Below are 12,342 nucleotides of genomic sequence, written 5' to 3' on the forward strand. Positions count from 1 at the left end.
TCGGCAGAGAGCTATAAAAACAAATTATTCTTTCATTTTATACATCATTTGTTCAAACATTGGTAAAAATTGTTTTGTTTTTCTATAATAGAGAAGTGTCATTCAGTGGTTAAAAGCACATTAGCTATTTTAGACACAGACCACAGACTGTGTCAGCAAAAGTATCTGTGGAGGAAGAATACCCGTCATTGCATCTGTCATACTGCATATTTTAAGTTGAAGACAAAGGATCCCTTCTCCCTTTGCCTGCCGAGTTTACCACAGAAAATGTAAAATACTGTGAATCTAGGTTTTTAAAGTTTAGAAAATGTGTGACTTTTTTTTCATTTTGTTTCACTTTGCTTGTTTTACTTTTGCATTTGCTTTATGGAACTTAAGTAATTAAGGGAGCAGTTAAATATTCCAGATTTACCGCAGGGCTAGTGTATAAAACCAAGTCAGACAGTGAAGAGAATAAACATCATCTGTAGTATGCTTAGAAGTCAGTTGTTTTCAAAGAAATATTATATCTAATCCATTTTTTAGGCATCAGGGTACTTGTATTTTGCCATTTAAAATAAAGCCAAAGACCTTTAGTGAAAGACTCTGTTAAGAATGCAGAGGGCACTATTTACAGTAGCCAGGACATGGAAGCAACCTAAATGCCCATCAACAGATGAATGGATAAAGAAGATGTGGTACATATATACAATGGAATATTACTCAGCCATAAAAAGGAATGAAATTGAGTTATTTGTAGTGAGGTGGATGGACCTAGAGTCTGTCATACAGAGTGAAGTAAGCCAGAAAGAGAAAAACAAATACCGTATGCTAACTCATATATATGGAATCTAAAAAATGGTACTGATGAACCCAGTGACAGGGCAAGAATAAAGATGCAGATGTAGAAAATGGACTTGAGGACACAGGGTTGGGGGTGAAGGGAAAGCTGGGACGAAGCGAGAGAGTAGCATTGACATATATACACTACCAAATGTAAAACAGACAGCTAGTGGGAAGCTGCTGCATAGCATAGGGAGATAAACTGGATTATGGGTGATGACTTAGAGGGCCAGGATAGGGTGGGTGGGAGGGAGGGGATATGGGGATATATGTATAAATACAGCTGATTCACTTTGATGTACCTCAAAAACTGGTACAACAGTGTAAAGCAATTATATTCCAATAAAGAGCTTCAAAAAAAAAAAAAAAGAAAAGAAAAAAGAAAGGAGTGCAGAGGACTGTAGCTCCAGCAGTTGAGACAGATTACATTTCTTTTAAACTTTCTGACTCTTTACTAATGAGGCCAAACATTAAAACTTGTCACAATCAAATGAGCTGTATTCCATTTTTTACTCAACTCCTCCAAGCAGTCATGTGATGTGACTTGCTCACCTGGGGATGGCTGCTGTTGCCTTGGGGACCGTACCCACTGGGGCAGCAAGGGGCAGCAAGTGCTCTTAGAGCCTACAGAGGAGAGAGGCCATATTTACTGTAGTCATGCTGTGTCTGTTGTGTTCCGTTTCCAGCATAGCTGCAGGCCCACAGAAAGCAGTCATCCATATGTGGTGGGCTAATTATGGGTTTGCTTTGAAGTGCTTGCATGTCATGGGAGCTGAGTCTATTAGCCAGTAAGCTTCTTGAAGACAGGGTATGATACCAGCCCAGCACATAGTAGGCCCTCAGTAATAACTTTTGGCTGAATAAAGAAGAACCTTATAACTCCCCAGCAAGCAGTTTAGGATTTTTGACAGTTTAAACCTTTGTGAACTGTATAACTCATCCAAGGATGACAATTATAGCCCAGGAAGGGGACTGAAACCTTGGTCATTAGCCACGAATAGACAACAGGCTAGTCATCTATCTGTGCCACAATTAGAAACAGCTCTGTGCATCTCCCCGAGGCTGAATCCTGTTATGTATTCAAAATGATGCTGCTGAGACAGCCTGAAAATTTGAATGGCTACTATCAGCTCAGGGGCTGGATTTATCATTTGTGAAGGGCCCAGCTCGGCACTCTTAGGCGGTGAAGACTGTACAGACCAGGATGGTTCTGTCTCTGTTAGTTCTCGCCTCTGCCTTGTGCTTTGCCAGACATGGAGACCAGACTCCTCTTCTCCCTGCATCTTTGGTTCAGAGGACCTGACGACAACCACTTTGTGGTGTTAATTGTATAATTTATTGCAGTAGGATGGTTTGTGCCAGTCAAGAGTATACAGAAGGAAAGAAGACTGGTTTGGAAAAATGGTGACATTTTCTTTAATTTTATCTATCCATACTTATTCTCTTTAACAACTATGATACACTATAAATGAGGGCAGCACGGTATACATAGCACAGACTAAGTGTCTAGTAAGTATTCATTGAATTAAACTGAATTTTTAAAACTTTCACTAAGGAGCTGTGTGCACCTCTTTTCATTTAAACCCTCCTATTTCCTTGATCACATGGGACACATGTCAAGAATTCCTTGTAAATTGCTGGTTCAGGGGGACAGAGCAGACATCTATTTATGCCTGTGTTTCCGAGTCTGGTTGTCAGAATGATGACATCCTATGAAGCACAGCCAAGTTCACGTAAAAGTTTTTTCTCTTGTAATCCCTTCTGGGGTCCGACAGGAATAAGGGGGGGGGGGGGCTGCAGATTGTGTCATTCGCTGCGTGCTCCTTGTAATTCTACCCACTTTCTTTCATCACTTAAGTAAGCTGTATGAACGAGAGGGTCATTGTTAGCAAATCTTACGTTTTCCAAAAGTAAATTATTTGTAAATGTTTCAGCTTGAGCTGTAGGATGCCTAGCTTGTCGACATCCTAAGGCCTTTATTGGGTGGCATTCAGGCTGTAGTCTTATAGCATTGAAATGGAATAAGTAGAACATCCTCATGGAATATATGAATATGATGAGGCTTCTCTTAGAAACTTGAACACTAGAGTAAGTTTCATGCTCTCACGTCCAAGAGCATTGAGGAGAACGGCCCGCTCTGGCTTTTTCTGCAAAGTATATTGAGTTTCAACTATTTCAGTTAGACTGCGTCTCAAAAAAACTATGTCCATCATTTTAACTCACCCTAGCAGCCATGGACTCCTTGTTCTTAACACGAGAAGGATGAATATATCTTGCAGTATTCCTAGTGGGCCTCTATCAGAAATTTTGCATTGAGGAGAGTCCATGGAACAGCTGTTATGTTCTTCACAATAAAATGACACCTCGTTGATTTGCAGGTGGCTCCCAGGTTTAAAAAAAAATGGAAGGGAATTAAATCAACTACTAAGGTTTTCTTTTTCCAGGGGGAAAAGGAAAAATGCTTTCACAGTAATCAGGAAGTCGTTCCTTGGCCCTCCATCATTGTCCCTCGCACCCCGTGGGGAGGCATAGAATCACAGCTTGGTGATAATTGGAAAGTAAGATCGCAATTTAATATCAGGATGCCCTGTGTTCCTTTAAGATGCATGTAGTCTTTCATAATCAGGACTAAAGGAAAGGAATACATAAAATACGCGTGCTTTTGCATCAGAGCTATTGTACATCTTCATACTGAGTAGTAAGATATCTGCTAGTTCAGACTCTGCTTTCCATGTTCTTTTGTTTTTACTAAATCTTTCTTTTTTCTGGAAAGTAATTTATAGTAATATCTGTGATCTTTTTTTCTTGTTTTAACCAAAAACCCTTGAAATTGACTCTTGGCCAACTGCAGTTTCTGGCTTTATAATTTGTTTTACTCTAGGCAGCCCTTCTAGTTAAGTTTAATACAGAAAGCACTGGCAGTCTTCTAAGGCCTCTTGTTTAGAATCTGCCTCTTTGAAACGAGCAGGAGAGGGTTGTGGGCTTTAGGCTAGAGACTCAGGAGATACCCACATCCTAAGACAATTCATTATAAGAGTAAACCCATCAAAACAGTAAATTAGAAGCTTCCCAATCAATGTCAAGAACAGATACGAAAAATTTCATGAAACCGTTTGAGTGCAAATCAGAATCTCCTTGTGTTTTTCCCAACTCGTAGCCCTTCCTAACATAGTTGGGTGATCCTGTGTGTGTGGTATTATCTTCGTGGAATTGTTAGCAGTGAGGTTAATTCAGACTCTAAAATCTTGTAGCTCTAACACTCCCGGGAAGGCTGTGTTTGCTGGAAGCATGCAGTTGCTGGCCGGCGTCAAGCTGTGCACGGGAAGGACCTTAACCAACCACCCGCACTACGAGGACAACAGCCTGAGAGAGCGAACCAAAGCGGTGAGGGCCTCTCCCAGCTCCTTGCAGAGCAGCAGTGGGCTGGCTTGTGTGTAGTAAAGCAGGGACTCCTGCTGCTTATGGGTAATGAGGGGAAGGCAAAACTGAAGTGCCTGGCAGGACTTGCGTCTCCAAAGTCTAGATCTTGGCCTGCCCCATCCATTAAAGGCATGCTGTTTAGGCCTTATGTTCCTCTCGGGTAGAAGAGTAACTGAGGAGAAGAACACCTTGAGATGTACAGAAAAGAGTATTTGAGGATAGAGCCCTCAGAGCTTTGAACTGGAGAAGGAAGGAAAAGGGGGAGAGGCATATTGGTCACATTTTTTATGGGCCATTTCGTGTGTGTGTGTGTGTGTGTGTGTGTGTGTGTGTGTGTGTGTGTGTGTGTGTGTGTGTGTGTGTGTGTGTGTGTGTGTGTGTGTGTGTGTGTGTGTGTGTGTGTGTGTGTGTGTGTGTGTGTGTGTGTGTGTAGGCAACACAGCCACGCAGTTAAAAGTTCAGAACATGCAAAAGAGAACATAGTGAAAAGTTTCCATCCCACCCCTGTCTTCCAGCTACTGGTTCCCCTCCCAGGAGGCAAATAACATTACCAGTACTTTTATGTATATACAAATGTGTGTGTGTATATACATAAATTCATATTCTTTCCCCCCCTTTTTACAGAAGAACTAACATACTACATCTTGCTTTTTTGGGGCACTTAATATATTTTGGAGATCTTTCCATAATGGTATATCAACAGCTTCCTTGTTATTTTTAAAGCTGCATAATATTTTGTTATGTGGATGGAGAAAATTTTATTTAACGATTTAGGTGGTTTCCCTGTGTTCTGCAATTTATATAAACAATGTTCAAAATAATATACTTGTATATGCATTGCTCTGCACAGGTACAAAGTGTCTGTCTGTACATCAGATTCTTAGAAGTAAAGTTGCTGGGTCACAGGGTATGGGCATTTGTAAGAGAGAGAGAATTATTAAGTCTGTATGAGTTATACCAATTTACATTCCAGTCAGTGATACAGAAGGGTACGTGGCTTAGTCCTCACCAGCAGTGGTTTCAAACTTTTTAAATGTTTTATATCAGTCACTTCTTAATCTTGGTGGCTGAAAAGTCTTGTTTGGGGGTGAGATTTAACTGGCCTAAAAGTAAATGATTTTTACTAAATGCTCCGTTTTTAAGAGAATCGTCTGAATGTAGATTCCTACTAAAATGGGAGTTTTTCAACTGGCCAAAGTGTTCCAGATACCTCTGGTTAGCTAGAGGAAGAGGGGAGGGTACCTGGCTCGCCAGACCCCAAAGTTCAGCCAGGAGGTGGCCGCCACTTTGACTCGAGAGATGCAGAAAGAGACATGTCAAAGACACAGGGAGTCCTGTGTTCCATCCTCTCCAAGATCCAGTCCCTGCCTGGATGCTGAGTTTTATGCCCTGAAAACTGATATCCTGAAGGTCCTAGTGCCCTTCTTCAGTTATGACCTTCAAATCTTTGGAATGCCTTATTCTGAGGCTGGTGCTGAAACTGTAGGTAGGATGAGCTCACAGTGTTAGCACTAGAAGTAGATACCCTGCTCCCCCCCCCCCCCACACATACCATTTCAGCATCTGTTCAGACATGCTGACCTAGGCTCTCAGAACCCAGGCTCTTAAGTCAGAGACATATCATTAAAATCAGTGGGCGACAAAGGAAGCAGCACCTCTCTTCATTACCTCCCCCCTCCCGCGCCCCCCCCCCCCCCCCACACACACACAGTCTAACCTTTCCCAGTGCCAAGTCCCAGGATATAGGACACTCACCATCTGTGTGTATTCCCTTAAGGTGTGTGAAGCTGGTGGTGACTGGGAAGGTGTGCCTCCTGTTGAACTGCTGCTGGGTGCTGAAAGTTGCTCTCCCTCTGGGAAGGACGAGAGAGAGAGAGAGAGAGAGAGAGAGAGAGAGAGAGAGAGTGTAGGGTCTCCTGGTCAAGCCGAGTGCAGCAGAGCAGCAATAGAGCAAGGGTGCTGCCCCCACCTGGGACCAGGGACCCTATGGGCATCCTGTTTCCCAACTGCCATTATCAGAGACTGGGTCTCCTTACAAGTATCTGTGCCTCCAAACTGTGCCACCACCCTTAATGGACCCTTTTAGTCTAAAGTTCCCCTTTTTAAAGTTAGAGACTGTGTCTCATTTACTTAATGGCATTCTTTACCTTGGTGAAGCATTCTTAGAATTGGCATCTACTGATGGATATATTCATAACTCAAACTAATACAGTCTACATCCAAATCTCTTTGGTGTCTAAATTCAGATGTATTCAGCATGACTCACTCTCCCCCATCCCAACTTTTTTTTTGGAAGTTTCTCACACACACTTGAGAACTACAGGTGAATGAGCGACCTGCACAGGAAGAGGTGGGGGAGCTGGGTGTCTACGTTTGGACTCAGCCCCTGTGGGAAGTTAAATCGACATATAGTCCTTGACTAACTTCCCAGCAGTTAAGTGGTATTTTGCCCTATTCCATTTTTATCTCATTTTGAAGGTTTATCAGATATATGCAAAGAGGGCTCCAGAGGAAGTGCACGCCCTGCTAAGGTCCTTCGGCACCGACTACGTGATCCTGGAAGACAGCATCTGCTACGAGCGCAGGCACCGCCGGGGCTGCCGGCTGCGGGACCTGCTGGACGTCGCCAACGGACACGTAAGCGTGCCAGCCACCACGTGTGGGCGTCTCCTGGGGAGGAGCGGGTTCCGTGTGAGTCCTAAGGCATGTAACTACCTTTATACTTTGCATCCGTAGAATTACACAATGGATCAAGCATTCTACATTGTGCAGAACCCCTACCTTGGCACGTTAGTGACTTGCCACAGGGGCTGGGTGGCGGGAGAGATGGGAAGGGAGCTCTGGTCGCCACCGTCACACCAAACAGAGCAACCCTGTCTTCAGCTGGTCTGTGTCATGAGGCTCTGCATAGTATTTATTTTTTAAGGTCTTGCTGCTAAAATGAAAAACAAAACCTAAACCTTCTAAAACCACTGCTGCAGAGTGTCATTTTGGCTCGAATGAGTGGCCATGACTGAGGTGCCCCCCCACGCCACTCCCTGCCTGTGTGGTAGGATCTCACTCCCCTCTCTGCTCTCTTGTGGGGCGCCTCTTTTCATCCACTGGCACCTTCCACAGACATGTTGGCTTTCTGCGGCCAGGCCTACACTCCAGAGCAGGAAAGCTGCTCTTTTCTCCCTTCTGGAGAAAACATTTTTGGAGCTATGCCAGGTCTCAGAGAAAACAGAAGATTTTCACCCTTTAGAGGTGGTGTGTGCTCTGATTATTGATTTAAAAGCTGATAGATATTTCTAAAATGAGTGGGGAAAAAATGAGAAACCCAGCCTACATCTAAAAAAAAAAAACTTGACTGTACAGAATTTGAGATTCAGAACACTTAAGATCTACTCTGTTAGCAAATTTCAAGTGTATAGTGTTATTAACCCTAGTCACCATGCTGTACGTTAGGTCACCAGAACTTACTCATAACAGCAAATTTATACTCTTTAACCAACACGAATGTATTGATTAACTTCATTGTGGTAATCATTTCACCATGTATATCAGATCATCAGATTATATACCTTAAATATATACAATTTTATTTGTCAGTTGTATTTCAGTAAAGCTGAGGCAAAAAGACAATATGTGATTTGCCCAAGGAAAATAAGTGTCCATAACTGTCTTGAATTCAGAGGAGGTACAGACCAAATACATGCATTTAAACTTTGCTTTGTGTGTAACTTTTTCTAACTAGGCCACCTAATGAGTTGGAGAACTTTCTCTGGTCATAGTAATTCCTCTCTGTATTTCATTTTTGTGAGAGGAAATGAGAGGTATGTTCCTCAGGACAAGGAGATCCAAGTTCTAATTTCTAGCTTTGCCATTAAAGGCGAACATCATTTGACACTGAACTCTGCTCTTCAGCCTTGGGTCACACTTCTGAAGGGGAAAGGGATGGGCCAGGTGATCTCCAAGCAGCCATTGACATTGACATCATTCAGTTTAAGTTCACTAGCATATCATTCTTAAAGAAACCCAGTCCCCATTCCTACATCTGTTTGTCTTTTATAAATATGATTTTTTTCTTAATTGTATTTGGTTTTGTTTTGGCTTTAGGTGATGGATGGCCCAGGAGAGAACGATCCAGATTTGAAACTTGCAGGCCACCCTCGTTTCTGTGAAGAGATAAAAAGAAACCTGCCCCCCTACACAGCATACTTCACTAGAGTGTTTCAGAACAAAACATTTCACGTTTACAAGCTATCCAGAAACAAGTAAACAGAGCTTTCTATTTAATCTCTATTTTTGATACATGAAACTCCATCATAATGAAACTCAATAGATAACGGTTTCAAATGTAATTAGGTAGCCTGTACCTTAAAGCTGTGATATGATTAAGTCTACAAATGTTTACATAAGCGTTACCATCTTTGAAAGTATCTTCTACAAGCTTCCGTCTTTGTCTTGTTTCATTAATGTTCTTTAGCCTAAATGTTTTCCACTTTCTAAAAGTGATCTAGAATCTTGTGGTTGGGGAGGACAGTAAGTGTTCCACAGGCAGCCTGAACAGCTGCATATCATGTTGGAAATCCAGAGCCTGTTCAGGACTTGAAATACTTCTAATTTTTAATTGACTTACAACAGCTATTGTTGAATCGAATTGAGGGGATGCATAATTAAATTATTTAACATTATTTCACTAGTGAAGATCAACTGGTGGCTTTTTAAAAAGCTCTTTATTGTCCTGTTTCACCTAAAAATTGTATAATGTTTTCCATTTGTCATGCTTTTAATGTTTTTTAAAAAATCATGTCAGGTCTTCGTATGTATCTAAAATTTTTTGTTGTGCTCCATCTGAAATGTAATGTGTAGCACTTCAGGAGTACGTGTCTGTGTGTGTATGTGTGTACACACGCATGTGCATGCATGTTTCAATGCTGGACACAGAAAAGTGTTACAAGTTCCATATTGTAAGTCCTTCAAGCAGCAGAAATGTTACATAACTGAGTAGAATTTGTTGCTGTTTAGTGTTTTTATTTTAAAACCTGTTGATACTATTTAATCTATCCCGCAAGTAAGAAAATTTTTCTTCATTTCTTACTCATTCAAAGTTACTGGGTTTGCAAAATTTTGTAAACTCTTTGTTTTTAGCCTTTGTATTTTTTACAGCCTAGAACCTTGCAAAGTCTTACTATTTTTTAAATGTTGTATCTTAACTAACTCACTACTGTGATATTTTTGGCAGAGAGCATTTTCATACCAAGTTTGATTTGTGGTCTCCAATCTTACTGTGAGGGCCCTTGATAGATTGTTCTTTTTCTTACTCAAAGGTAACTAAGTGCCTCTAAGTCATGCTTATTTGTAAACAACGAAGAGGATTATGTGTACCTTGTACCTGCTCAAAAAATTTTTGATAATTGCTTTTGTAATTAATTTCTAATGATAGGGACATGTAAAAGTTGCTGATAAAAGCATATTGTGTATTTAATTGAATCAAGATGGCTAATGAAATTAACTTTCACCTCTCATGCCAGTTGGAAATGATTTAGATGTTTCTCCTTGCAGTTGTAGTGATGTAAATTACCATGGGCATGAAGATGGATATATCACATGTTCACATGATTTTATATCCAGCCACTGCTTATTAAACAGTATTCAAAAAGAAATTTTACACTGTCATGTTGGATTCAAGGATACTCGGCTTTTATCAAAACTTATTTAAATAAAAAATTGATAGTAGCTGGGTTATTAAATTATGCAACTGAAACTCCTGAATTATATCTTTCTTGTATCCCTTAATAAGGTTGGAGACCACTGCAGTTTAGGGTAATACAATAATAAAACATTTTAATCAGTACTAAAACTTTAATTAAGCCAGTAATGATGCATGCCTGTTGTAGCTGACAGCATGGGTCAGTCCATCCTTCAGTGAGTGCCTTACTCTAATTGAAACCAAGCACATGTAAGGTACAATATGTTAGACTATCTAGTTATGTTTTTTTAAAACCCTCTGTTACCTTCCCAGAAACATTTCAATTTATTTTAAATATTCCTATGTGTATTAATCTACACATTTGGGTATTTGGAGTTTCAATAATATAAGAAACATGTACCTAAATTTTTATTCGTATCATCACCACCTTGATGGCATATAGTAATCTTTTTTTCATAGTTTAGGTGCCATTTGTTGCCAAAACACTTGGTGTTCAGTCTTTAGTGAAAAATATAAAGTGCCAAAAAATCTTGCAAGACAGAATCCATACATACACGCGTTCCAAAACACTGTGACCATGTATAGTTGACATGTTCATTTCCTGATGACCAAACCTCTTAATAAATCATGTTAAATATTTTCAGTGCTCCTCAGTATTCTCTTTTATGACCTTTTCATTGGAGTATGTGGGAGGAGAGAGAGAAAAAGCGGCTGACTCCTGGCTCCCTAAGCTCCCTGCCCCATGGGTCTCAGTGGCTGTGCTAATATTTGGTAATAGTCTCAAATTATGGCTGTATTTTATGAGTAGGAAAACCACTTGATTTTGCTTCTGAGTTAGCATTCAAAAGAACCTCTAAGTACAATAAGTGCTCTTAATTAACCTTTACTTGTGTGACTCACCAGATCCCTTCACAGTCTTCATCCCTCTGTAAGCTGACTGAGGCCCAGCACTGCTGAGGCCTGCTCCCTGGTGCTCTCACACACCTCTCTCCCTCCCTTGAGCTCTCTGCCCACGCCAGACTTGTCTGTGCATGCTCTGTTTCCTGTTGTAAATACACAGTTCAACATAAGCGCAGGAAATTTCGGTCTAAAATGAAAGGGTTATTTCTGTGAAAACTAGCTTGAATGCTTTGGTAAGATTTGATAAAGGTTGCTGCTAATAAAGATTGCTTTTAAATTAATTGTGGTTGGGAAAATTATAAAACATTGGAAGAACTTAAAAAAATTCAAGAAAATTTCTGAGCTTAGATTGCTTCACAGATTTATTTTAGTACTCATTTCACCTTTGAAAAAATCTAGACTGATCAGGAGGTATTAAAAAGTACCCAAATCATATTATTGGTATAATTTATGCAAGCATAAAACTTCAATCACTGGACCCTTATGCAAAGGAAAGGACTCAGCTTTACATCAAAAGATAAACAAATGAATGTACAGTCATACATTTGAAGTTATGATTCCCTACTTTAACCTACTTAACTTCATTAAATGACCCACTACTGATACTGATCACAGTAGCTAATCTACTACTAGAGTTGAAAGGTTCCAATCACTTTATTACAGACTTTAAAAATAGGAATTCATTTCAGATATATTAGCCAGGAGCATAATTAGGTGTTATCTAGGCCATTTGTTGTCCACTTAAAGGTGGTTTTCTTGACCTTTGTGAGATCAACTAGATGTATTTGTGTGTGTGTGTGTGTGTGTGTGTGTATGTGTCTGTGTATGTGTTGGGTTGGTGCTGGTGATGGCAAGGACATATGTAAATATTTCATCTGGTCTGCATCTTTACAATTAACTAAAAACGTTTATTCTGATTCCACATGAACCTTGTAACAATTTTAGCTCATCTTTGGCCAAAACTTACCTAAATTAAGTAGAAATATTCCATTTTTAAATTTTCATTTAAACCTTGGAATTAATAGGAAGACAAAATGTTCTGAGATCGTATATCTTGGCCAGTATGCGTCCAAATGCTTTACATACGACAACCTTTTGGCATAGAAGAAGAGTGCTTGTGTGTTCATGGAAGAAAGCTTTTAAAATGAGAGCGTGGCTTACTTTCTTGTGGCAATGGATTTTCTGTACTTAATAGCCTATGGGTAAATATTACAAAGAGCTTTTATAATTTGTTTTACTGAATTGTATGAAGATTATGTACTAAATAAAGCTGTTTTAAGTTACACAAGATGAGTGTCTTTCATTTCTTTGAAGGTCAAAAACCAAGGAACTGGCTTATAGATGTGTATTAAATATGTGTCACTAAAAGATGGATGCGGCAAGGTCTTGATTGTACTTGCTAATGTTGAAGGGATTTATTTTTTTAACAAAATTTGGTTTGATAGCTGCTTATTTGCTTTACTTGAACCTCAAGGTTATATTTGTTTCTAAAGGAAGGCTGCTAT

General features: G+C 40.0%; 1 protein-coding gene across 5 annotated transcripts in view; it reads left to right on the plus strand.

Annotated features, from left to right (window-relative positions):
• Nucleotides 1-12,125, plus strand: part of DPY19L3 (dpy-19 like C-mannosyltransferase 3) — a 69,509-nt gene extending 57,384 nt beyond the window's left edge. For 4 of the 5 annotated variants that reach the window (XM_057712779.1, XM_057712776.1, XM_057712778.1 and 1 more), the window contains 3 exons: nt 4,074-4,206; nt 6,721-6,879; nt 8,341-12,125. In XM_057712779.1, coding sequence (XP_057568762.1) covers nt 4,074-4,206; nt 6,721-6,879; nt 8,341-8,502 — 454 coding nt within the window. In that variant the 3' untranslated portion in view covers nt 8,503-12,125. The remainder of the gene's footprint in view (nt 1-4,073; nt 4,207-6,720; nt 6,880-8,340) is intronic. The other variant, XR_009049756.1, reaches the window with a different exon arrangement.
• Nucleotides 12,126-12,342: the final 217 nt, after the last annotated feature.

Source organism: Hippopotamus amphibius, chromosome 16 (genome assembly GCF_030028045.1).
Source record: "Hippopotamus amphibius kiboko isolate mHipAmp2 chromosome 16, mHipAmp2.hap2, whole genome shotgun sequence".
Lineage (NCBI taxonomy): Eukaryota > Metazoa > Chordata > Mammalia > Artiodactyla > Hippopotamidae > Hippopotamus > Hippopotamus amphibius.